Raw genomic sequence first — 26,830 nt, 5'->3', positions numbered from 1 at the left:
TACATATGTCATCTCATCCAATCCTCACAACAACTCTGTGAGGTAGTCTATTATCCCAATTTTACAGATGAGGTCATAGTGGCTGAGAGAGGATAAGTGTATTGCCCAGGGACACGGATAGTGTCAGAGGCCGGAATGAAATCCAAGCATTCCTGTCTTTGAGTCCAATACTTTATTCTATTGACAGCACTGCCTAGTTACCTCTAAAATGAAACTATTCGCTAAACTTTGCTTTTGTTCTTGTTCAGTCATTTCAGTCATGTCCAACTCTTTGTGACTCCATTTGGGATTTTCTTGGCAAAGAGTGTTTTGCCATTTCCTTCTCCAGCTCATTTTACAGATGAAGAAACTGAGACAAACAGGGTTAAGTGACTTGCCCAAGGTCACAAAGCTACTAAGTGTCTGAAGCTGGACTCTTCAAAAAGATGAGTCTTCCTGACTCCACTCTATCCATTGTACCACCTAGATGCCTGTATTAACTAAACTAAAATATATCAAAACAAAATACCAACTCAGAGTCAGATAATATTTATTTGTTCATTTTCCCACAGATTCTCCCAGCGGTGAGATGCAGTATAGAATTATACATAGAACCAGCCCTGAGTCAGGAGGATCTGAGTTCAAGTCCTGTCTCTTGATACAAACTGGCTAAGTGACTTTAGGTAAGCCACTTAACCTCCAACTGTCCCAAACAAATCTCTAAGTACAAAACAAATTTTTATCTGCATTGGTTTAGAGAGAGATTTCTCAATGGGAATTCCCTATACTAATGAAATAGTCAATAAAATGAATAACTGATAAACTATGATAGCCTCAAGATCTGTTGGTTATTTACAAGATTTTATACACACATTTTGATTTCTTATTTTAAGCAGAAAAACTTACAGTAAACTTTCTTTTTAAACCAGTGGGTGGACATGTCTTTGGCTTGTTAGAAGGTTTCAATCCTCGTATATTTAATTTGGGTACGTCCGTTCTAACTTCTAAATTGCGAGGAATGTTTTCAGCATTTTTTACATCTTCAACTGTGATTAAATATCGATCACTCTCTAAATCGTCTCCAGGTTTCACCTATATTTTAAAGAAAAAAGCCTCAAACATGTACATTTGTTATCACAAGCAGTCAATATGCAAACAAAAAAGCAGCTTTTCCTAAATGACATAAAAATACAAATTTGCATATGAATAACAGGAATCAAATACTGATTATATCTTTTACTATCAAAATGAACATATTTTATACTTATGTTCAAAATTATACTCAACAAAGCTAAATCACTCCACTACTTAACAATTTGACATAAGAATGTAAACTCATTAAGGGCAAGGATGGTTTTTTGCCTCTTTTTGTATCTCTGGTACTTAGCATAGTGCCTGGAATATAGGAGGTTCTTACTGATTGACTTGGTTTATGAGTTATCAAAATTGTTTTAAAATGTATTATTATCTTAGTTGACATACTTGTTATGGTCCTTAAGAGTTAGTGCCCAGCCCTTATCATAGTAACTGGCACATAATAGGCACTTAATGTTTGGTGACTGATTGATAGATAAAAGAAACACATTTAAATACCTAAATATTTTCAGATTTAATAGAAACAAGACCTAATTTGTTGTTGTTTAGTCATTTTCAGTTGTGTTTGACTCTTCGTAATCCCATTTGGGGTTTTCTTAACAAAGATACTAGAGTGGTTTGGCTTTCCTTCTCCAGCTCATTTTACAGATGAGGAAACTGAGGCAAAGAGGGTGAAGTGATTTAACCCCGGGTCACAGAGCTAGTAAGTGTCTGAGGCTAGATTTGAACTCAGGTCTTCCTGACTCTAGGCACAGTACTCCATCCACTGTACCACCTGGCTGCCCTATGGCCTGATTTAACAATATACAAAAAACTTTTTAACAAATTGATTGATGGATACAGTAACATAGAAGCTAAAAAGATTAGGGCAATGCATCCATACAAAGTAATAATCATTTACTAGACTCACACTTTTTAAATAAGCTCTCTATAGAGAAAAGAAGTAGGATGGGGGAAATGCTTGGAATAAGTATATCACATAAGGTCTGACATCCTGAATCTACAAGGAACTGGCCTAATGTGTATATCTTTTGACTTCCTGCTTCTTGGGGAAAGCATGTTTTATTAGTTTTATGCGGTTGTTTCCAAACTTTTGGGTCTTACAACCCCTTCACACCCTTAAAAATTACTGGCAATCCTCCAAAGAGTTTTTGTCTATTGGATTATAGCTATTGATGTTTGCCAAATTAGAAATTAAAACACCTTAGTATTATTATAAAAATATTTTCGGCCTTGAATACTCCCTTTAAGAGTCTCAACGACCCTTGACTCCACTCTGTGAGGATTACTGGTCTTCTGTATATGCGGAAACTTTCCAAAGCAAGGGAATACAAACTGTAAATAACCATATGAAAAGATGCTTAAATTCCTTAATCAAAGATATACTAATTAAAACAAGCTTAAGATAGAGGAAACAGCATTGTACAGTGAAGAAAGGGCAGGATTTAGGCAAGAGCACCTAGGTTCAAGTCCTAGCTATGCCTCTATCAATCAATAAACATTCATTAAGTGCCTGCTATGTGCCAGGTCCTGTGCTAAGCACTGGAAATACAAAAAGGTGGAAAAGACAGTCCCTGCCCTCAAGGAGCTTACAATCTAATGGGGGACACAACATGCAAACCAATACATACAAAACAAGCTATAGACAGAGCAAATAGGAAATGATTAACAGAAGAAAGGCACTAGAATTAAGAGGGGCAGGGGAAAGCTTCTTGTGGAAGGTAGAATTTTTACTGGGACTTGAAGGAAATCAAGACATAATAGAGGAGGAAGAGTGTTGGAGGTAGAGGGGACAGCCAGAGAAAATGCCTGGAGCCAAAACATGGAATGTTTTACCTATGCAACAGCCAGGATGTCGGTGTCATTGGATCAGAGAGTATCTGAAGGGGAATAATGTTTAAGAAGACTGGAAAGATAGGAGGGGGCTAGGTTATGAAAGGCCTTGAGTGCTGTAGCAGTAAGGCAAGATGACCTCGAAGATGACCATGAACATGCCTGTATGGTTAAGAATTGCAAAGTGTGAGAAACTCTCTAAGTAGAAGGCAGAGGAAGTATAACATTTATTTAGACTCCAAAGGATCAAATCCAAGAACTAATACCGCCAATCTGATATAGCAGTAATTATATTCTAAAACCAGGAAGCCCCACCTCAATGTGGCAACAAGGAAATTATAACACAGTATTGTAGCAAGGAACCAAGTCATCCTGTAACCTTCTCCCCTGCTAGGGTTTTCTCGTAAACAATCACTCACCTATCCTAACTGTCTGGTCTCTGCAAGCTTCCTGGTTTCCACTCTCCACTCCGTACTCTTTCTACAGCTCTGTTGTCTCCTTCTCCTTGGGCTGAATTCTGGCCTCTCTTTCAACTTCTGGATTCTCAATTCTCAGCTGTTAATGGCTACCTTCTAGGTGTATGCACTCTTTTTGGGGTCCCAAGGGCTTCATGCCCAGTTGGCAAAAAGGTGTGGGCCTGAGGCTTAGTGCCTAATGAGTAAAGGGATTAGGCCAGCCTAGAAACAAACCTCTAAGCTTCCCTTAATTGGCCCCACCAGAGGTCTACTGAGTGGGTGGGAAAGTTCTTTAATCCCTGATTGGCATCACCAAGGTGTGGGCCTGCCTCTAATCAAGCCTCTCTTTGTTGGCCCCACCTGAGGCCTATTCAATGGGGGGTGGCTCAGAGATCTTTCACTTACTGATTGGCCTTACAAATGCCAAACAGAACATGTTGTATTTGATCTGGAAGCAACTGGAAGTTACTGGAATTTACTCAGTGAGGGGGTGGGTGGGTATATGGACAACATGGTCAGTCCCGTGCTTTAGAAAAATCACTAGTGGCTGAATGAAGATTGGACTGGGGCAGGGAGAGATTTGAGGTAGCTAGACTCACCAACAGTAATTGTAGTAATCCAGGTGTGAAGCAATGAGGGCCTGCACCAGTGCGGTAGCAGTGTCACAGGAGAGATGGGATATATTCAAGATGTAAAAGTGAAATTCACAGGACTTGGCAACAGACTGTATATGCAAGGTGGGGGGTAGGGGGTGGGGGGTGAGGGATAACAAAGAGTTGAGGATGACTCCAAGGTTGCAAGTCTGAGGAACTAAGATGGGGTTCCCCTCTTTGTTGCTGTGTTTGTCCTTTGTTTTCAAAGAGGACCATGACATCAGGGAAATGATGACATGACTTGCAGCTGACTTTGATTTGAGCGAGGGAGGGTTGTGCAAGGTCACCAGCCTCACTTTCTCCTCCAATGGCCAGATATTCATCAGGATGACTGGAGATGGCCCAGAATGCAATGGGAGACCCTGGCCCTTTTAGGCTAAGGCCTTTTCAGGTATTCACTTAGAGTGTGGTAATGCCATTCAGTGAACAGGCCTCTTAAAGAAGTGAGTCTAAGCATGGCCTCTTTAATCAAAACAAATGTCAAACTAGGAGGAGAAGACCCTCAGGGTTGCTGGTCAAAAGATTAACAGTTACTATTTATATTCACTCAGAGCTAAGAGGCCAGGGACCTATTGCTGTTCAATCTATGAGTTGTCCTCTATAGTAATAGGAAGGAGGTGAGGAGGAGACACAGGGTTAGGGGAAAATATGAGTTCTGTTTTGGACATATTGAGTTTAAGATGTTTACTAGACATCGAGTTGGAGATGTCTGAAAGGCAGTTGGAGATTTTAAGATTAAAAGTCAGCAGAGAGATTGGGGCAGGAAAAGTGGATGTGAGAATCGTCAGCATAAAGATGTAATTAAATCCATGAGAGCTGATGAGATCACTAAGTGAAACAGTATAGAGGGAGAAGAGAAGAGGGCCCAGGACAGAACCCTGAGGGACACATATGGTTAAGAGGGCATGATCTGGAAGAAGATTCATCAAAGGAGACAGAAAAGGAAGAGTCAAATAGGTAAGAGAACCAAGAAAAAGTGGCAATCTGAAAACCTAGAGAGAAGAAAATATCAAGAAGAGAGTGACCAACAGTGTCAGAGGCTGCAGAGCAATCAAGGAGAACAAGGATTGGGAAAAGGCCATTGGATTTGGCAAGTAAGAAAGCACTGTTAACTTTGGAGAGGGGAGTTTTGGTGGAAAGACAAGGTGGAAAGCCAGACTATAAGGGGTTAAGAATATAATGGGAGGAGAGAAAATGAAGGCACTGCTACCTGTGGGGCCTTGGGCAAATCACTTTAATCTCTCTGGGCCTCAGTTTCCTCATCTGTAAAATGAGGGGATAGGAACAGATGAACACTAAGGTTCTTTCCAATTCTAAATCTATGACTATAATTAAGACAGAAAAAACAAACAATATTAAAGCAATGAAATATTATGAAAAAAAGGTAGTATGGAGCACACAGAGAAACATGGAAAGGCATATACAAAGTGAGGCAAAGCAAAATCACAATAACATCAGAACTGTATTCACAGTAAGAATTATCTAAAGAAAACAAGGAAAGAAAACACAAAACTTGTTAGACTCCTATTCAAAGGAATAGAGAACAAAAGCATTTTTGCTTGCTTACTGTCATTTGGTTCTATCTTGTTAAATGCTAAAGTTTATGTCAGATTTTATTCCTCATTTCGTATATTACTTTGGGTATCATTTTCCTGTTAATCGTTTAAGTTTACAGTAAAAACATTAAAAGGACATGTACTTTTTATTAACTATTTTTACAAAAAGGTTATTCCAAAGTGATTCTGGAAGTAATTTTAAAAATTAAGAAAAAGGGGCAGCTAGGTGGCGCAGTCAGTAGAGCACCGGCCCTGGAGTCAGGAGGACCTGAGTTCAAATCCGGCCTCAGACACTTGACACATGTACTAGCTGTGTGACCTTGGGCAAGTCACTTAACCCCAACTGCCCTGCCAAAAAGCAAAAAAAAAAAAAAAAAAAAAAAAAAAAAAAATTAAGAAAAAATATTAAAATACCTCAGACTGCCGAAGAAATAAACTGTCCAAACAAAGTCCTTTGTCATCATATAAAGTTGCCTATATTAAAATAAAACAATATTTAAAAAATAAAATTAACATGAAAACATTTTGAATTCTTTATTTCCTAAAACAAATTAACAATTATTAGATAAATCACACAAAATGTATTGACTTTGTCATATTTCAAACACTACCTATCACATTAGTTTGTATTTATTTATTTACTTGGGGTAGAATTTATTGATCATTTCTTCTAGCACTATGCTAAGCACTGAGAGAGATATAAAAGACCAAGGTATTGCCCTTACAAAATCTTGTAATGATAGCTAGCTGGGAAGATAAGGAGTAAAATTTATTTATCAGTTCAAAACACAATGCAAAGGTTAAAAAGAAATGGTATTAGAGGTGGTGAATCTTGTGGAAGTGTTTCTGTTTTAGAAAGTAAAAACAGTGGGGTCTGCATATATGGAATGCCAGGGTGCAGGGAAAGGAGAGAAGGTAAGAATTAAATTGGAGTATTTGGTGGGCCGTGAAAAAACTGGCATATTGATATCAGAAGTTTTATGTTAGAGAAAAATAGGTGATAAAAATCCCATAGGTAGGATGAGAGCCAGACTGAGGAATCTGTATATTGTTCTAAAAGCCACATATCTTTTATGTCCTATAGTGTCTCAGGTAGTATATAGATTCACTTTTTAAAATGTTAAACATTAATGTACTGTGGTTTTTTTCCTGGAAAGTTACCATGGGTAATTAATAGGTAATCTTGTGAATTCAATCAAAGGCACAATTAATAATAAGTTAAATCAAATACTCATTGAGATTCTATTTCTTAACTACCCACTGCAATATTTGGATTTTTAAGCCTAAGTCAGAGTCCATACATTATAATTGATGTAATTTTCTTAATGTTCAAATATGAATTTAAGTGTCAAACTTTTAGACTCATTAATAAATTATCTCCAACCTACTTTATTTGAGGAACTGGTCTTCAGTATTCCATCATTCCACACTTTTGATTTCTTCGCCTTTTGATGAGTATATAGTACCTTATTTATTAAAGCACAGAAGAGATAGTTTTCAATAATCCTATACTTTTATTTGTGAAATACATCAGTCAAATATTGAAATACTAAAATCAAAGAATTAAATACTTACAATAAATTCTTGACTTGTCATTGTTTATGCTGAAGATAAAAATCCACCGGGGACCAATAAATCTTCAACAACTGTTGGAGCACTTGCTTATTTTGTCCTGGGCATATATAGCATTCATAGAGTTTGTCACTGATGAGAAAATATAAATAAAAATTTAAATTTGGAATGTATAACCTTATTTGTAACCTTAAAAATATTAGATGTTATCTTTTCTTTGTACATGGCAACCTAAGAAATAAATTCAACTCAAAACTTGTATCAGAAAAGTTTCTTTGCTTGATTTTAAAATTGAATGTTTCCAAGCCTGGGCGTGGAGTTGTGGAAATAGTACTGGCCTTGGGAATCAAGAAACCCAAGTTTGAACCATGGTTCTGCTAGCTAATGATGGGGTTTAGACTGTGAGAGACCCCTTGAATCTTCCCACTCCACGAGGCATTTGCCAGAGGCTAGTTTCCACCCTTGATCCTATCAAAATGTCTAAGCCCAAATCTGTTACTGTTAAACTAGCCTAGCCCTACATAGTTCATTATACCCCAGGTAGCCTTCAGCTACTTCCCACCCTTAATCCCATTCACTTGGTTCCTGGAGTCTGACCTCACACCACACCCATCAAACTCCTCCTTAGACCCCTCCTCCCATCACCCCAGGATCATCCTAGATCCCTCCCACAATCTTTCTGTATGGAAGCTCCATCTTGCCTCCATGAAGGTGCTCAGATTCAATCTAGCTCAGTGGACTGAATCTGGCCAGCTTATGAAAATGAGTGTCACAGATGGGGAGACTTCTTAAGAACACCCAATATGGTGAATCTGTAATAAACTTTGTTTTTCTTTGGCTGGATAATGCTTGAATCGAATTCATTAGAACAGGACCCAGTGTGTTGGTGTTTTGGGGTCTCAACCATCCCTAAAAACATGGTTCCCTGACCTCATCATTACCACCTCTAGACAAATTACTTATCCCTTTCGTTCCTCAGTTTTTCATCTGTAAAAGTACCCTTTCAACTGTAAAATCTTACCATCCCTGAACATCAAACTCCGATTTCAAAGTTTTCTAAATTGCTTCAGAACCGCCACAAGGTGGCTCCCTAGTGTTTTGAATATAAGCTTCTATTTTCAATCTGTGTCAATAAGCTGCTGCAGCAAAGGTTGCAATCACACAATCTGTAAATACAGTAGCAGAAAACACTCTAGCAAAGTGACTATTTATTGACCAATTAAATAGGCTTCTGTGTTCTGAAGCAAGGCATAAATCATAAATTGGGGATTTCCTGCATTCCACATAAAAATTGTAGGATATTTTCTTTCTCTTGTTCCCTTTAACAGTCAATCAATTCATTTCTGGGACTTTACTTGTTTTAAAGAGAAACTTGGGTTAGAGTTCAAATTCTAAAATTTTATGCAGAAAGGCTAATAGAACTAACATTACTTTATCAAAAATCAAAGATTCAGAAATGGGAATATTTAAAGGATTGTTATAACCAAAGAATTTAAAACCAAGTATCCAACCTACTGATGCATATCTATAAATTGTGTTTTTTAAATACAGGCTAGTCTTCTAAAAATAATCTGTTTGCTGGGCCCTTACTTGAAGCCTGCCAGAACTCTCAGCCTCCATAGCCTTTGAGAACCCAGGGTTACATCTATACCATCAGAGTAGGACTTTTTCACTCCCCTCACATCGGGCTGAACAAGTCAAAACTGATTCAAAACACGGGTCGGCTATAAGGAATTTAAATAAGAAGATTCTATATTTAAGAAAGAATTTACTGGATTGAGGACTGTTAATGGGGAGAGATCTATTTGTGATTTATTTAAGTATTATGCCATCTAAAGGTGAATGTGAAGAGGGAGATTAGACTGAAAATAGAACAGCTCTCTTGTGTGGTTTATTTTCAATCAATCAACATTTATCTGATTCAATTGATTTATTGATTTGGTTGATTGACATAGCCAATCGATCAATGACTACTATGTGCCAAACACGGTACAAAGTCATCTGGGAATACAAGTACAAAGAATGAAAGGACTCCTACTTACAAGATGTTTACTTTCTGACATGTGTTTCCAAATATGTGGTCGAAGGCTCTATTCTTCACAAAGTCCAGGCACCCATTTACCAGTTCTTGTAAAACCGTTGCTAATCAGCAGCCAGGTGGCGCAGCGGATATCGGGTTCTAATATGGCCTCAGACATTCATGAGCTGTGTGATGCGAGGAAAGTCACTTAACCCTATTGGTCTTAGTTTCCTCTTTGTAGAATGAGCTAGAGAAGGAAATGGCAAATCTCTTCAGTATTTTTGCCAAGAAAACCCCAAATGGAGTCTCAGAGAGTCAGACACAACTGAACAACAATTTTTCTGGGTGTTTTGGGGGTTGGGTTTTTAGGATCTTTTTTTTTTTGCAGGAGTTCTTAACCTGGGTCTATGAACTTGGTTTTTGTTTCTTAATGTTAACAATTGTATTTCAATGCAATTGGTTTCTTTTGCAATCCTATGGGTTTGATGTTATACATTCAAGCCCAATATTCTGAGGAGTCTCTAGCTTTTGACAAACTGCCAAGGACGTCCATGACACAAAAAAAGTTAAGAACATCTTGTCCAGGACAAAGGCTGTCTGTGGGCATATTTTCATGGGGTCCCTTAGCTCTGCCAGGGAAGAAAATTACATCTTTATTTTCACTAACCTTTCTCTTTTCCTTCCATTTGAATGTTGGTAAAAAAAAAACAAAACAAAACCATTCCCTCTCTCACACTAGACTACCATAGGGAACCATGACCCAAAAAAGATAAAGAACCCCTCTCTACAGGATCTTTTGTTGCTGTTCAGCTGTAGCCAACTCTTTGTGCCCCATTTGGGGTATTCCTGGCAAAGACACTAGAGTGGTTTACCATTTTCATCTCCAGTAGATTAAGGCAAACAGAGGTTAAGTGACTTTCTCAGTGCCGCACAGCTATTAAGTGTCTGAGGCCCAATTTGAAGTCCCAGCATTCTAGCCACTGAGCCAGGTTAAGTGACGTGCCCAGGGTTTACCCAAACCTAAGTTCACAGAACAAAACATATTTCAAGAACCACAGGCCCAGAGAAGTCTAAAGATTCTTCCTGACTCCACATCATCAAGAAGGCACACTAAAGTTTCTGGCAGTCCTGCAGGATTCATTTCTGCCTTAGTCCCTTAAGGATCTCAAAGGACAGAAGTAGAGCTGAGAGGGACCACAGGTGTCAACATAGTCTAAAGTACCCTTACTGTGAAGATGAAAAAACTGAAGATCAGAATGGGGACCACACAGGTAATAAGCAGAAGAGCTGAGATTCTCATTGGCTTGTCCCGGACCCCTCCTAGTCTTCACCTCCTAGCTCTCAGCAGGCGAGCCATTAGATTTGCCTCTTTTTATATCCCCAGGGCTTAGAATGTGTTTAATAAAATGTTTTTTGATTGATCACCTCCCAATTTATAGCAGCTAGAATTTGTTGTGGCTATTTATACAGTGCTCTGAAAAACCTGTAAAGTCCTTTACATGTTAACTTCTTTTATTTTCACTACAGGGCAGCGAGGTGGCACAGCGGATAGAGTGCTGGGCTGGGAGTCAGGAAGATTCATCTTCCTGAGACACTTACTAGCTGTCTGACTCTGGGCAAGTCACTTAACCCTGTTTGCCTGTTTCCTCATCTGTAAAATGAGCTGGAGAAGGGAATGACAAACCACACCAGTATCTTTGCCAAGAAAATCCCAAATAGGGGCACAAAGAGTCAGACACAACCCATCAACAACATCCTCCCAACGACCCTGGGAAGTCAGATGCTGTTTTTATTTCCATTTTACAGATGAGGAAACCGAGGCAGATAGAGGTTAAATGACCAGGCTAGGGTATTGCAGCTAGCATCTTCTGAGGCCAGATTTGAATTCAAGTCTTCCTGACTCCAGGTCTTATGCTCTATTTACTAGCTATCTCAATTTATCTTTTTTTATATCTTGTTTATACATAGATGTTTGCATTAGGTCTTACCCATCAGACTGTGGGCTTCTTGAGGTCAGAGCCTGTGCTGATTTTTTTTTTTTTTTGCTTCTAATTGCATCCCCTTGGCTTAGCACAGTGCCTAGCATACAGTAGGCACTCAATTTATCCTCTCTGCTTAGCACAGTGCCTGGCACACAGCAGGCACTCAATAAATGTTGCTGACTTGACTCCCTTCAGACGTAGCAGGTCTTTGGCATCCCGGTGCCTCCTACCTCCAGAGCCTGGGCAATCTAAGCACACTCCAAACCTCGTCTCTTCCCTTTTCCTAGACAACAAGCACTTCCTGTATGCCAGACACTGTGCTGGCTGGGGGGCATGATGTGGGGAGGTGGGCTTAGCTCTGGCCAGTGGGGGAGGGGGCTCAAAGGAGATGCCCAAGCACCAGGACCAAGAATTCTTCACCTCGGAATTCCCCACCCAACCCCCCACGTGAACCCACCCGCAACAACATATACACACAATATACACAAACACACCCAAACACAGGCACAAACAATACAGACAAAGACACTCACATGCACACAACACAGAGACACACACAGACACAAACAATGCACATAAAGATAGAGGCATACAACACACACATCAGACACAAACAATACACACAAAGATACTCAAACACAGATAACACACACACCACACACACAACACAGTCACATACAAAGGCAGAACAACAAACACACACAGACACCGACCACACACACCACTCCTCCCCAACACAAACACACAGAGAACTTTTTTGGAGGGGATCACCTGGCCCAGTCACAAGTCGAAATTTTCGAAATTTTCCCCGGGAAGGCTGATGACGTCACTGCTCCGCGACGAGCCCCCCTGGCGCGCCCCGCCCCCGCCGCCCGAAGTCACCAATCGCGCGCCTTCTTCCGGGTCTTCGCGCGCGCGGGCGGGACGGCGGCTGCAGTCGCACACTGCGTGACGCGCGGGCCCCAGCAACTGGGAAGAGCGGGGAGGAGGAGACCGTTTCGAGAACGCGCCGAGTCTGGACCCGTTGCCTGGAGGACTGAACTGAGTAAGTGAGAGAGGTCGAGACGCCCTAGGCGGGATGCTCCGCGAGGGTCAGGCCCCTATCCGCCTTTTTATTTTGTTTGGCCTCACTTCCCGCACCTTTCTAATTGCCTCCCTCTTCCCCCGCCCCTCATCTCTCTCCCCTCAGACCCTCCCTCTCGCCTTTGTGTCAGGGTGCATGCGCAGAAGGACTTCGGGCGTCCCCGCCCCCTCCTAGTCTTGAGTTGGGGCAGCCCCTGAGCTGGGCGGGGGGTTGGGGAGGGGGCAGGGTTTGATCCCCCGAGACACGCCCATTTAACTAGTCAGTCAATAAATATCTATTAAGCACCGACCTTGACCCAAGCACTGTGCATGCTGCCCGTCTAATTTACCACCTAATCATTCAACAAGCATTTATTAAGTGCCAACTGTGTGCCAAGTGCTGTCCATTTAACCCCTTTAGTTTACGGTCTAATCAGTCAGTGAGCTTTTATTAAGCACCTGCCCGGCGTTGTGCATTCCATCCAGTCTTGCTAGGCCCGTGGCTGTTCACCAGGAAGAGCCCCCACCTCTGTCCCCAAGCCAGGAATACTGCCCCCTCCCCCACCTTCATCCTTGCCTCCTGGCTTCCTTCAAGTCTCCATTCATGCCCGCCTTTCCCGGACCTTATTTTTAGTGTCTTCTCTGAGATTGTCTCTAGTTGAACCTGTACGGAATTGTGGGCGCGTTGGCTCCCCTGTTAGACTGGAAACTCCCTGAGGGCAGGAACTTTTTTTTTGCATTTATCCCCAGTGCTTAGCATGATGCCAAGCACAAAATAAACCCTTAATAAATAATAGGTGACTTGATTTCCCTCCCTTTAGTTTACCCCTTAATCAAGATTTTGTGACACCTGTGTGCCAGACACTTAGCATTCCATAGGTTTAATTTGCCACTAAATCAGTAAGCATTTAGCTGATGTGATGGATATGAAGTTGTAATAAAAGTATTAGACTTGAAGTCAGGAGACTTGAGGGGCAGCTGGATGGTGCAGTGGATAGAGCACTGGGCTGGAAGGCAGGAAGACTTGGATTCAAATGTGGCCTCACAGAAGTTGTCTGGGGCAAGTCACTCAAGTACCTTTTGCCTCAGTTTCCTTGTCTGAAATAAGGATAATAATAGTACCTACCTTCCAGAGTTGTTATGAGGATTAAATGAAATAATATTTGTAAAGTGCTGTGTTGGTAAGCAAAATGGGCTCTTAGCACTTAGTTCAACCAAGTACCCTTGAAGAGTTTGGCTTTTGTTTCCTTTGAGTGATTCAGTGTGTTTCATTGAGCTAAGTGCTAAGCCCCAAGCTCTAACCCCTATTAGGTGTTAACCTAACCTATGTGGATGTGAACCTCCCAGGGTCCTGAGGGGAGGGGCTCACTCAAGAGCTAATCATAGCAGCCTAAGTTCTGGTCATTCAGATGACGTTCAATGACATCTGAAACCGTATAAGCAGAGAAGACAGAACCATTTGCGCAGGGCTTTCACTCGTGGTGGTGCTGAGGCGGAAACTCCCAAGGCAGCTGTAGCTGGGAGCCCTCCCGCTTATAACCCGGATGCTGAGACTTTGTTAAACTCTGGTAACTATGCATTGAGATTTGAATCAGACAAGGTCTGTCTGTTGATGTTTGTACTTTGTGTTTTATTCTGAAGTTCAGGGTGCTGGCTTTTTCCCCTGAACTAAGTGAATGATATTTGTGTGCTGAATTAAAGTAAGCTTGTCAACCCCTTAACTTTGCTTTCCTTAGTTAAGCAGATCAAAAGAACCTGTGTTTTTGCAGCGTGCTGGTAGCATTCTTCTTGTTGGGCTTATGTTGGTCTTTCACCCCCACAACAGCTGCTAGCTGGATTGTTGAAACAGGTGCTTGATCCATGTTAAGCACCATATAAGTGCTAGTTATTATTATTTTATTCCCAGCTCCATTACTTTGCACTGGGCCAAGAGGCAAGAAGTTGTTCTGTCATTTTTTTTTTCAGTCGTGTGTGACTCATCATGATCCCATTTGGGGTTTTCTTGGCAAAGAAACTGGAGTGATTTGCCATTTCCCGCTCCTACTCATTTTACAAAAAGTCTGCTGTCAGTGAAATAAAGGCAATGTGGCAGTTGGCTAGGGGATGTGACTTTGCAGGAAAAGTATAGCATATCTGTATATCCTCATTTTTAAAATAGATTACTGTACCTCCTTATCTCTTAGACTTGTTCTTCCAAATTGAAGGCAGACTTTTGTTTTGGTAAGAAGGGTGGGACTTTTTTGTTGTCTTCTCTTTTGGAATGTTAAGGCAGTCAAGTGCCTTTAATGAGTCTTGCCTTTGTTTGAATGGAGCAGGTAAAGTGAGACCTTTTGCTGTCTTTTGTTTTGGAGTGCTTCTCAGCACTAAGGCAATGGGGAGTCATTGATTGGAAACAGTGTATATGCTGTGGTGCTAGTGATTGAAGAACTTTCCCACACCCCAAATGATAACTAGGCCCTGAGCCCTCAGGGCCCTGAACAGGGGTTTATGTGCTCAAAGGTTAGGTTTCACCTCTGGGGGTATACTCATTGAAAGAGTGTTGGTGACAGGACCCTGGGTAGCCGTCAAAGCCCCGCCCTTTGAAAACCCAGATGTTGGTGCTTCTCTCTGGTAACTATATATGTTATGTCTTGATCAGAAAAAAAAAGCCTGTCTGTTGATCTGTTTGTAATTTCTGTTTGTATTTGCTCTGAACTTCAGGGTGCTGACTTTTCCCCCTGAACTAAGTAAATGATATATGTATGTTTAATTAAAGTGAGATTGTTAACCCCTTAAAGTTGCTTTCCTTAGAAAAGCAGATGAGAGAACTAGTGCTAGCAACCCTCCTGTGTGCTGGTGTTCTTGGCTTTGCACAGCCACAGTAGCAACAAGTAGCATTGTTGTTACAGCTTCATCATCAGTATATGGGTTTTTTAAAATAATATTTTTCCCAATTACATGTAAAAACAATTTTAAGTTTTTTTCCTTAAATTTTGATTTCTAGAATCTCTCCCCCTCTCTTCTACTCTCTCTCTCTGAGACAGTAAACAAGTCAATATAGGTTATACATGTGCAATCATGCAAAGCATATTCCCATATCAATTATGTTTTAAGAGATACTTTTACACTTACGAGAACATGTACTTACCATGTAGGATTGTCCTGGCCGTCTCTGTTGTGCTACTTAATAGCAGTGTGACTTTCAAAAAGTCACATAACCCTTCTGAGGCTATTTCCTCACCTTTAAACCAGAAATTATAATAGTCGAAACTAGCATTCAGAGAATGAAATGAGATAATGAATATAAAAGTGTTTCAGCACCCGTAAACTGTCTGTGACATACTTTCCTTTATTTCTTCACTACCATAATAAATTGGAAATGAAAGTTCATAGTATCATCTGCAGTCCTCTATGAATGAATGAAAAAGCTAAGTGCTTACTATATGTAATGAAAAATTCTGTGCTAAGTGCTGGAGATACTTAGAATCAGTCAGTAAACATTTATTAAGCACGTACTGTATGCCAGGTATTATGCCAGGGATACAAAAAAGAAGTTGAAAATGGGTGGTGGAGTTACCTGGCTTGGAGGCATGATGAAGTCATACAACCCAGTGGAAAATATTTGGAGAGATAAGAGTTTCAGAGTTGATTTTGTCTTACAGAATGATGTGCTAAATGGAAAATTATCAGGAGGAATCCTTGGGTGCCCTCCTTAAATGCTGGAGAATCAGGGAGGAGCTCCAAGCAGAAAGAAATGGGGGCCCCAGAGGCAGGGGCTGTTGAGGAGGTGTGAATTTTGAAGTCTATTTCATCTTCCAGAATGATGAGTTTCTGGAGATGATAACATGAGATGACGTCAGGAAGGCAGTCTCTGCTTTCAAGAAGCTCACATTCAAGTCAGATGAAAAGGTGCCAAGGTCCTTAAGTACAACAGCAAAGCATCTGGTAATGCATTTTCTTTGAGTCATTTCTACTGATAAAATACCAGCTTCTGGTGTTAAAATTTGACAGTGCCAAAGACCTTTGTGACAAGAACTCTCTCTTCTGGATTTTCAGTAGCTGTGGCATCTACAGAAGCAACTCCCAACATAGAAGCTGCTTCTCAAGATGGTTGCTTCAAGGACTGTAGGACTGGCATCTGGAGGGTATTGCCATTTGTAGGGACTTTGGTTTTACCCATCAGTAGCAATTGGTATTGGTGATGGTGGTAGTAGTGAGTGCTTACTATGTGTAATGCATCCCCATTCCTACAGTGATTACTCCCCTACTTGATGACTTTGAGGACTGGGCTGAATGTAAGGCTCATATTCTGGGCAAGAACAGCTGTGCCTAAGGCTTTTGAGTTCAGAGTCCTGGGCCTTCTCTATTTGCGTCTAAGAGTAGGTGTCAGTTGAAATGGTGCTGTTGGTTTGACTTGGCTGGCATATGCTAGCCCCTTCTCTTGGTCAGGATATCTTGCTGCTTAGGGTTGGTATGACTGCCTCATAGGTGGCAGTTGGTGGGGATGGCTGGTCCTTTCTCCACAGGAGTTCCTTCCCTGGATGATGGTTTTAGGGGCTCGATTAGAATAAGTATTTCTGGGTCAAGAAGAGGTAGTGCTACCACTCTCAGGGACCCCTAGGTTACCTGCCAGTAGATAACAAACATGATTAGTGATTGGTATATGGTAGTTTTTGAATGGACCCCTTTCCACCATGATTGCTGTCCTCAGTGCTAACTAGCTATGAGGCCTAGATAGGAATCAGGGCTGGTGGGCTGGGGGGCATTGCTATTCCTAAGGCTCTTGGGTTCAAGGTACTGATGATCTCTATCAGGATCTAGGAGAAATGGTGGTAATGGTGGTTGGACTTGCTTTGATACATGCTACCTCCTATCTCTTCTTTGGGGTGATATGCTAGGATGAGGGAGTCATCTACGTAGAAGAAATAATACTTGAACACAACTGAGCTTTTTATATTGAAATGTTCATATTTTATGTTTAAATTCACAATAAAAAAGAAAATTTAAAAAGTGTCCCAGGAGCAAGAAATGGGAGCAGTGGATTAGACCAGAAATATCAAATGAGCTGACTATAATTTGCTCCCAAGTACAGCCTGGACCAGATTAAAATGGAATTTGGAAATTTTTAACAAATTAAATTTTTAAAAAAACAATATAACATAGATGATGCTAGTTCTTGGTTTTCTAAGTCAATATTCAGCCATAGGGATCCATTTCTATTCAAGTTTAACACCACTGGCCTAGACTACACAGAATGAACAGCATCGTGGTGTAATGGAAAGAGTAGCGTTAAGTTTATAGTCTCTTATGCCCTTGGCATGTCAGTTCTCTCTGGCCCTCAGTTTTCTCATCTGTAAAGTACTCGGGGTAAATTAGATGACCTCTAAGGTCCCTTCCTACTCAGAATCTTTGAACTTTGCCTTTTCAAATCCTCTCCATCCTTCAAGGAAGCTGCAGGTACCACTATCTCCATGTAACCTTCTCTTATCCTTCTAGCTGAGCAGGATCTTTCCTTCCTCCCAATTCATTATAGCACTTTGTTTCAATCTCTCTTATATACTAAATGCACTCTCATGTACATAGAACACCTATTTAATTGTAAATTATTTGAGGAACAATGTCTGTCTTTCGCTGAATGACTGGGTTGATTTATTCATAGAAACTGTTATTTGATGGATGAGTAACTAAATGACTAGAGTAAATCATTGATTTATAACATTAGTTTCACTGCGTTCCAGTTATGTCTTGAAGCATTTCATGACAGTTTTTAAAAATAGCAAAAATCCTATTTAGTTCACTTGTCCTTCTATTTAGTAGATAGAACTAAGGAGAACTTAGTTCTCCTTAGTTCACTAAAATTCTTTTAGTTCAATTAAATTTATCCCATATATCTCTTTTAGGGGATGGGGGGTGGGGATCACAAACTCTAAGAGAATACAAGAATTCTCCAAATTAAAAATGTTTATCAAAAGATATAGTTTAATTCAACATATTATCTCCACAAAGCTTTGTGTTTATAATCACCATAGAAAAGATTAACATTTTTATTATTTGAAAATTAGTATCTATCACAATGTCTCTGGAAATAGTAGGATTTCAGATTCCAGTTTCAGTGTGAACCTAAAGCTGTGTGACCTCTCAGCTCAGCCTTGAGAGCATTACCTTCCTAATCTTTCCCAATTCTTTTGGTGACTTGCTGACCTTTATAATTCTGAATAGTTTGTTTAAAGCTGGAAGACATACTGTAGCATTCAGCAAAACAGCTTGTAAAACATTTTTATTATTTTGTCATCTTGGTGCATGGCTGTATTGCTGCTGAGATGGTGTTAGCCCTAAAGAGAGAGGTGGGAACCTTTATAATTACTCAGTCAACTAACATTTATTATTTGCTTATTTATGTGCCAGACACTGTGCTTAAATACTGATATAAAAATCAAAATAGCCCCTGCTTTCAAGGAACTCATATTCTGTCAGAGGAAACAACACATACATACACAATTACATACTGAAAATATTCAAAGTAATACAAAGTTGTTTGGGGAGGTAGAGTATACTTGGGAAGAGGGTGGCTGTTGAGCTGTCCTAAAAGAAATCAGGGATTCTAACAAATACCGATAAGCAGTGACATTCAAAGCATGAGGGACTGCATATAGGTTGCCAAATGAGGCAGGGGATGGAGTGTCTAGTGCGAGGAAAAGCACAGTAGCTTGACTTGTACAGGAAAGGGAATAATGTATAATGAACCTAAAAATGTAGGTTAACACCAAATTGTTAAGGCCTGAAAGTAATAGGAAGACAATAAAGTATTGCAAAGGGGAGTAACAGTTTCAGGCTGTGCTTTATGAAATCTTTGACAGCTGAGTGGATGGTGGATTGGTGTGGGGAGAGACTTGAGATGAGGAGACAAGTAGAATCCTATTGCCATAGGTTTTTTCTCCAGTTTTCCCAACAGTTCTTATCAAAAAGGCCCTTTTTTTCCCTAAAGTAATTTATGTTTTCAGGTTTATAGAACAGACTTATTGAATTCCATTATTTCTAATTGTTCTTTGGCTAGTCTGCTCCGCTAATCTACTTTTCTATTTTTTTTTAACCAGTACCAAGTGTTTCTGATGATTGCTGCTTTATAGTATGGGCAGCTATGTGGCACAGAATGCCAGGCCTGGAGTCAGGAAGACTCATCTTGCTGAGTTCAGATGTGGCCTCAGACTTACTACATGGGTGACTGTGGGCAAGTATGAGGAAAGCTGATCACCACAGAATCGATGCTTTCAAATTGTGGTGCTGGAGAACTCTTTTGAGAATCTCTGGGCCTCTTGAAAGGAAATCAAATCAGTCTACATTTAAAGAAATTCATTCAGGCTGTTCACTGAAAGGTTAAATACTGAAGCTTAAATCCCTTTGGAAAAGACTGATATTGGGCAAGATGGAAGGCAAAAGGAAAAGGGGACAGCAGAGGATGAGATAGATATCATGGAAAACTATGAACGTGAGCTTGGACATGATGAGGTTAGGGAACCATATGTTTTTAGGGGTGCTTGAGATCCCAAAATACTGACACACTGAGTCCTGCGGAATGAATTCGACTCAAGCCTTCTCAGTCAAGGAAAAATAAAGTTTATTAAAGATTTGCTATATTGGGTGGACTCTTAGGGAGCCTGAGAATTTGTGACGCTAATGCCAGCGGGCTAGATTCAATCTAAGCTGACCTAGATTGAGTCTGAGCCCCTTTATGGAGGCAAGATGAAGCTTTGTGGGATTGTGGGAGGGATTGAGGGGTGGTCAGCTCCTCTGGGTTGACTAGAGGAGGAGTTTAGGGAGGGTCTTGAGGAGGAGTCTAAGGAGGATCTTTATGGGACTGGGGTGACTAGAGGTCCAGACTCCAGGAACCAAGAGAATGAGATTTTGATGGGATCAAGGTGGGAAGCAGCTCAACCCTACTGGGCTAGGCTAGGCAGACATTAGGGCCTAGATAATGAAAGGCTCATGGCCTCAGGCAAAGGCCAGATCAAGTGGGGAAGATTCAAGGAGAGTTCCAGGGGGTTCCCAGAGACTGAACCCCATCAGACAGATTTTGGGAGATCGTAGAGGATGCAAGAGCTTGGCATGCTGTGGTCCATGGGATCATGAAGAGTCAGACATGACTCAATGACTGAACAACAGCTTCGTAATAGAATTTGAGGTCTATAAGTGCTATTCCCCTTTCATTCCTACCTTTTTTTCTTTTGTTCCTCCAAATAAATTTTATTACTTTGTCCAGCTTCATGAAGTATCTCTTTGGTAGTTTGGTATAGCACTAAATCTGTAGTTCTGGGCTGAGCCTGACTTAAGCCATTCCTTTGGTAGTTTCAGGTTTGATATTAGAACAAAATGAGATACTGGTAGGTCATGCAGTAGTTACGAATATGAAATTTACTTAGCCATATAAGAAGGATGCTCAGCAAAGATATATAGTGAAGGACACCTTGAGTAGATTTAACTGAACAAAGTTCCCTTGTCTGAGTTGCCCAGTTTTTTCCCCACCAGCCAGCTCACCCAGAGCTCCTTGTGGTTCTTTCATACTCAACCAGAAAGTGATCCACCTGAGCCTTTGGTTTCCCTGAGACATTCAAGTTTTCAATACTTTTCATGGGAAAACTAGCCTGATTTTTATGGGTGAAGGAATTAAGATATTTCTCCTACCACATCAGTAAATTAACTTTGTTAGTATTGTTACTTTTATCTCATTTGTATATAGCTCAACCACCAGCACTGAATATTCCTCTATTTAAATTGCTCTTTATTTCTTTGAGAAACATTTTGTGATTGAATCTCTGTAGATATTGAGTGTGCTTTGGTAGGTGGATTTAAATTTTTTTTGTATTTTGTAATTATTTAAATGAGACTTCCTTTTCCATTATTTTTTCTTGGATTTCGTTATTATTGTACAGAAATGCTGTTGGGTTTTGTGGCTTTAAATTTGTAGATTGCTACTTTACTAAAGTGTACTAAATATCTCAGTTTCTTTGCTGAATACGTGTTTTCTAGGTAAGTCATCAGATAATCAGTAGATAGAAGTAGTTTTATTCTCCACTTTGTCTCTTTTATGTCTCTAGGTTCTGACTCTTTTCTTTTTGCTATTGCTAGCATGTTTAGAACCTTATTAAATAATAGCAAAGGAATCTTTGATTTACTCCTGTATTTACTGGGAAAGGTTCAGGTGCTTCCCCAATGCATATACTACTTTAGCTTTAAATAGATAATTCTTAACTTTTTTTTTTAAGATTCCTCTAAGCCAGAAGTTTCAAATATGCTAACATAAAGTTTGTTGTTGTTGTTCTGTTGTGTCTAACTCTTTGTGACCCCATTCAGATTTCTTGGCAAAGAATACTGGAATGGTATTTTCTTCTCCAGCTCATTTTACTGATGAGGAAAGTGAGGCAAATAGGGTTAGGTGACTTGCATATGATCACCCGGCTTGTTAGTGGCTGAGGCTGGATTTGAATTCAAGTTTTCTAATTCTAGGCCCCTCCGCTGAGACACCTAGCTGCTGACATAAAGTATAGTAGCCCAGTTTCGAAGTTGAGTGTGACACTGATGGGGATTCACAGAGTCCAGGAACCCCAAAACTGGAGTTCACTGACAGGGAGGGGCAGTCTGGAATGAATTTGAGGTCTCAGGCATTCTTTAAGTCAAGGTGGCAAAGTTTTATTGTTACCCTTTTCAGCAGGCAAGAGTTCTTAGAGAACCTGCAACCTTAGAGGGATACAGTTAATGTTTATGTAGAATAAACTACAGTAAAACATATGCCAAATATGTTAACTAGGTGATTCAGGGTGGGATTAGGGAGTGGTTAAGGACTGGTCAGTTCTTAAGGGAACCAGCTCCTTTTGTATCTTCTGCTCAGGTATTTTACCCAGAGTTCACTGGGAAATAGCCTAAGGGGGAGCTGCTTGGAGGTGTGGTTTTAGGCCTAAGTCAACTAAGAGTCAGGGCTGACTGGGAAATATCCAGGCTGCCTCCATCAATGTCTTATTAGACAAGATAAACATAAGGGAGTATACATATATCTAAGTCTAGGATACATGTGATAGGTAATGTGAGTAGTAACTATCTCTGTGAGCCAGTACACAGCCAGTTCAAACTAATAAATTCTATAGGTACACCTGGCTACTGTATCAGAAAGAGAGATAAATATTTTGCTAGGGCATACTGTCCTGTTTTGCTGGATCATACTGTCTTTGGGCTGGAGAGAAATCGTCTGAGACATTGTTTTGAGCCTAGGGAGAAATGTGATTTTGGAACTGGGGTCCAAGGACCCCATCATTACCTCTGCTCTTTGTCTGTATTTTGTGGGGCTTTTAAGCATAACAGGTTTTACTTTGTCAGAGACTTTTTCTGCATTTGTTGAGATAATCTTCTAGTTTTGGATGTTTTTGTTTTTAATATGGTTGATTTTATTAATTGTTTTCCTTAATGTTGGACCATATTTGCATCTCTGGTATGAAAATGCCATTTAGTTAAGTGTGATTTTTTTATGGTGGGTTTCAATAATATAACATGTCACAGATTTTAAATATTTGTACCTCTGCTAGCAGTAGTTTGGGTATTGTCCTGAATTTTAAAAACAGCAACCACACAGAAAATCAGTGACTGATCAGATGTGTGGGGTACAGAGATTCAAAAGGAGTGGTCCATGAGAGAAGCCCATTATCTCAAGTACCATTTACAGACACTTTAGGAGACAATGAGATTTGTTGAAATTGAGAGTCCTACCTCAACTCATGCAAATAGTCCTTCTCCTAGCCTTTTCCATTAGAATACCCCCGCTCTTCATAGTTATAAAACCCCATTGGGTTGCTGGCAACATGCATTGTTGGCTCAAGAGCATTCCTTGGTGATCATACCTGGAGTCAGACTCAAGAATAATATCAATTAACAGTCTTATAAGATCTTGAATAGCAAGTTCCAGTGATGAGAGAGAGCTTCAGGTGGATTCACCTGTCAAGGGTCACATATCTTAGACCTAGATAATAAGTATTGACTATAATTTCACATATTCATCACAACTTGTTATAACTAGTACTTGTGCGAAGTAGATTTTTCTCTTCCTAAGTTAAACATTACACAAGTGATTTTGCTTTGAGATTGTTAATAACAAACATAAAACACTTGGGATGTATGAATATAATAATCCCAAATTCTATAGAGAGAACAGATTTCATGAAGCATTGTCTATAGTGGAACTTGTTCATTTATTAACCATGTTCAAATGGACACAAATATGGACCACTGTGTATATACCTTCATTTAGAAATAAAGGGTCCAGACTCTTTTCTCTCCCAATTGTCTGCACACTGATTGTTTACAGTACAGTAAATGTTTGTTGAAAAATAAATGCAAGTCAATGATATTTCCTTAAGATTATTAGTGGAAAATATTTGGAGATCATTAAAAATGTTCTTATGGAATATTGAGTTAGGGATTTTTAGCCTACTCATTAAAAAGAAAATCTTTGAAGAAATAATCCTTAAAAAGCTAAAAATACCTGAAGTTTTACTTTATAAACTATAGCTAATATGAAAAAGAATTTAAATACTTTTTAAAATGCAATTTCTGAACTTTACAGTAATGGAAACAGAAACTGGCAATCAGGACAAATCAATGGAAGAGGAAAACACTGAACAGAAAAAAGAGGGAGAAAAAAAGAAGCGGTCAAGAGTCAAACAGGTGCTTTCAGATATTGCTAAGCAAGTGGATTTCTGGTTTGGGGATGCCAATCTTCACAAGGACAGATTTCTTCGAGAGCAAATAGAGAAGTCTCGAGATGGATGTAAGTTTCCTCTTATACATTATATGTATTAACCATGTATGCAGTAACTTTGTAATTAGTAACTTTTCTATATGTGTTAATCTGTAAATTCAGTGCAATTTCTACAAACTTACATGGAATAAATCTTTTAAAATACTATATAATATAGTTAGCTTTGAACAAAAGCAGATAACATTCTTAGTGAAATTATTGGGTCCCAAGGCATGATTATTTTTGTCACTGCCAGATTGTGTGCTGCCAGATTGCATTTCAAAACACATTCTGGTTAATTGCAATTGCACCCGTGGTGAAAACCTGTACAGGTTTCTGCACAATGCAAGTAAGCCAGAGTACTTTCTTTTTCAGCCATTTTTGCCAAGATATGATATAGTACATCAGAGTAATATTAATTTACAATTCTTTGGAGCTGTAATAAGATTGAACTTCAGTTGTTCTTTAAAATATTTTTATCCTCTTTTGTAAATGTTTCCTAACCTTTGGGCATTTATCTAATAGGAACTTTGTGGCATTGTTCATTGGGTATTTGCTTCTTATGAATTTCAGATGCTGTATTTTTGCCTGTATATTTCTCTCAAATTTTTTCCCAATGTAATATTTTTTTTCTACTTTGATTATATTGTTTTGTGAGATCACCGTCCAGTGAGTAAGCATATTGTTGTGTTTTTACTATGAATTAGATCAAAAACAGAGCTGTGAACTGATCACTCAGCTGTTCATACATGTGACCCGGCAATCCAGCTCTTGGATATATATACCCCAGTCACGTCAAGGAAAGAAAGATTTGCGCACACACACACACACACACACACACACACACACACACTCACACTATTGTCATTGCTATTGTGGTAGCAAACAACTGTGATATAACAATTGTTATATTGCTATTGTGATAGCAAAAGAAACAAAAACCTTAAAACAATGTTGGATGCCCAGTAATGAGGGAAAGGCTAAAAAAATTGCAGTATATGAATCTTTTGTTGTTCAGTTTGTTTCAGTCATGTCCAATTCTTCATGACTCCATTTGAGGTTTTCTTGGCAAAGATACTGGAGTGGTTTGCCATTTCCTTCCTTAGCTCATTTTAGAGATGGGAAACTGAAGCCAACTGGGTTAAGCGACTTACCCAGGGTTACACAACTAACAAGTGTCTAACAAGTGTCTAAGGCCAAATTTGAACCTGAATGTTCTTGACTCCAGGCTTGGTGCTCTATCGCCACCTAGCTGCTCCATATGAATATAATGGAATATAATTATTTTGAGAAAACACAGATATGAATCATTCAAAGAAACATAAGACTTATACAAATTGATGAAGAACAAAGTGAAGAGAACCATGACAATTTACAACATATGTAATATATATTATATAGAAAGATCTATAAAAGCAGCCGTACAAGAAAACTGATCTCAGATTAATCTCAGGGACCATACTTGGTCCTGGAGAACAAATAATTGCCCCTTCTTAGAATGGGCTAATTTGGAATGTCATTCCCTGAGCTGGCAGATTCAGGTGTTCTTTCACTTGGTTCTGCCTAAATTTTCTTTTATTCCCCCAGCTGTTCTTCCTCCTAAAAGTTACCTTATATCAATTTTGTATATGTTTTTATCTATACTTAAGTGTGTGAGTGTGTGTGTGTGTGTGTGTGTGTGTGTGTATGTATGTATATTTGGCTCCCCTAATAGACTGATCTTTTTGGATGCAGGGACTTTCTTTTCTTCATTTATTTATTCATAGCACCGAGCATACTTCCTGGCAAATAGTAGGCACTTAAAAATGTTTGGGACAGATTGAAGGAGAGGTTCAGTGGAGGAGATATGACTGGTATAAAAACTGAAAGGCATCAATAAAACCTTTTTTAAAATCAGTTAAACCTAAAGAAGAGAGATAGTTGCAAACAGTATAAAGATGGCTTACAGGTTCGCCTTGGAAAAGGAAATAAAGGAATTGATGGAGTTGGTTTTATGCAAGAAATAGGCAACAAAAAACACTTAATAGAACCCTTGTTCTTCTTTCTTTATTTTTTTTTTTTTTTTTTTTTTTTTTTTTTGCTTTTTGGCAGGGCAGTTGGGGTTAAGTGACTTGCCCAAGGTCACACAGCTAGTACATGTGTCAAGTGTCTGAGGCCAGATTTGAACTCAGGTCCTCCTGACTCCAGGGCCAGTGCTCTACTGACTGCGCCACCTAGCTGCCCCCCAGAACCCTTGTTCTTTTCATGTTATATTGCTCAAAAACCATCCAAAAACTTAATAAAAAGAAACTATGAAGATGGTTATTACATCTTTCCCACCAACTCTTATTTCAAAGGATAAGGAAGTAAAGAGATTCTGCTAAGAACTCATTTATGCCCTGCAAATTAAACCAGTGTTTAATATTCAGTGACTTAAATGCAAAAGTGGGAATGCAGAAGTTGGACAAAAAATGTTGGAAAACATGATTCAGGCATAAGAAACAAAAGGTGGTTGTTTGGAGACTATACAGTCTCTCATGCCTATATATCATGAATATTTTCCTTAAGAAAAGATTTGAGTGGCACTAGTTATAACCAGGATCAAATAACATCACAAAAAATGAAATCAGTTGTATTTCACAGGAAAGAACTAGTCATATGGGAGTCATTTGTGAATCAGCTGTTTGTATATAGTTAGATTATTGAATTTTTAGAGAATTGATTAAAACTAATGTCATTAAAAATAGAAATAAACATGTATAGAAGCAATTGAAAATAATTCAGTTGGGGCAGCCCCAGTTTTGACCTATTGAAACAAGCCATTCATGCTGGAAAACAGAAAGCGAATAAAAGAACAGATGTTAACATAGACTAGTATCAAATGAA

At 39.4% G+C, this 26,830-nt stretch overlaps 2 protein-coding genes across 2 annotated transcripts in view; one reads left to right on the top strand and one right to left on the bottom strand.

Annotated features, from left to right (window-relative positions):
• ZGRF1 (zinc finger GRF-type containing 1) overlaps positions 1 to 11,953 on the bottom strand; it is an 81,203-nt gene extending 69,250 nt beyond the window's left edge. The window contains exons 1-5 of the mRNA XM_036764929.1: positions 11,917 to 11,953; positions 7,147 to 7,275; positions 6,960 to 7,037; positions 5,986 to 6,045; positions 886 to 1,071 (exon numbers count right to left, since the gene is read on the bottom strand). Coding sequence (XP_036620824.1) covers positions 886 to 1,071; positions 5,986 to 6,045; positions 6,960 to 7,037; positions 7,147 to 7,167 — 345 coding nt within the window. The 5' untranslated portion in view covers positions 7,168 to 7,275; positions 11,917 to 11,953. The remainder of the gene's footprint in view (positions 1 to 885; positions 1,072 to 5,985; positions 6,046 to 6,959; positions 7,038 to 7,146; positions 7,276 to 11,916) is intronic.
• A 131-nt stretch (positions 11,954 to 12,084) lies between these two features.
• LARP7 (La ribonucleoprotein 7, transcriptional regulator) overlaps positions 12,085 to 26,830 on the top strand; it is a 32,361-nt gene continuing 17,615 nt past the window's right edge. Inside the window, exons 1-2 of the mRNA XM_036764844.1 lie at positions 12,085 to 12,190; positions 23,792 to 23,995. Coding sequence (XP_036620739.1) covers positions 23,794 to 23,995 — 202 coding nt within the window. The 5' untranslated portion in view covers positions 12,085 to 12,190; positions 23,792 to 23,793. The remainder of the gene's footprint in view (positions 12,191 to 23,791; positions 23,996 to 26,830) is intronic.

Source organism: Trichosurus vulpecula, chromosome 6 (assembly GCF_011100635.1).
Source record: "Trichosurus vulpecula isolate mTriVul1 chromosome 6, mTriVul1.pri, whole genome shotgun sequence".
Taxonomy (NCBI): domain Eukaryota; kingdom Metazoa; phylum Chordata; class Mammalia; order Diprotodontia; family Phalangeridae; genus Trichosurus; species Trichosurus vulpecula.
This window is presented reverse-complemented; position numbering and strand designations above follow the sequence as displayed.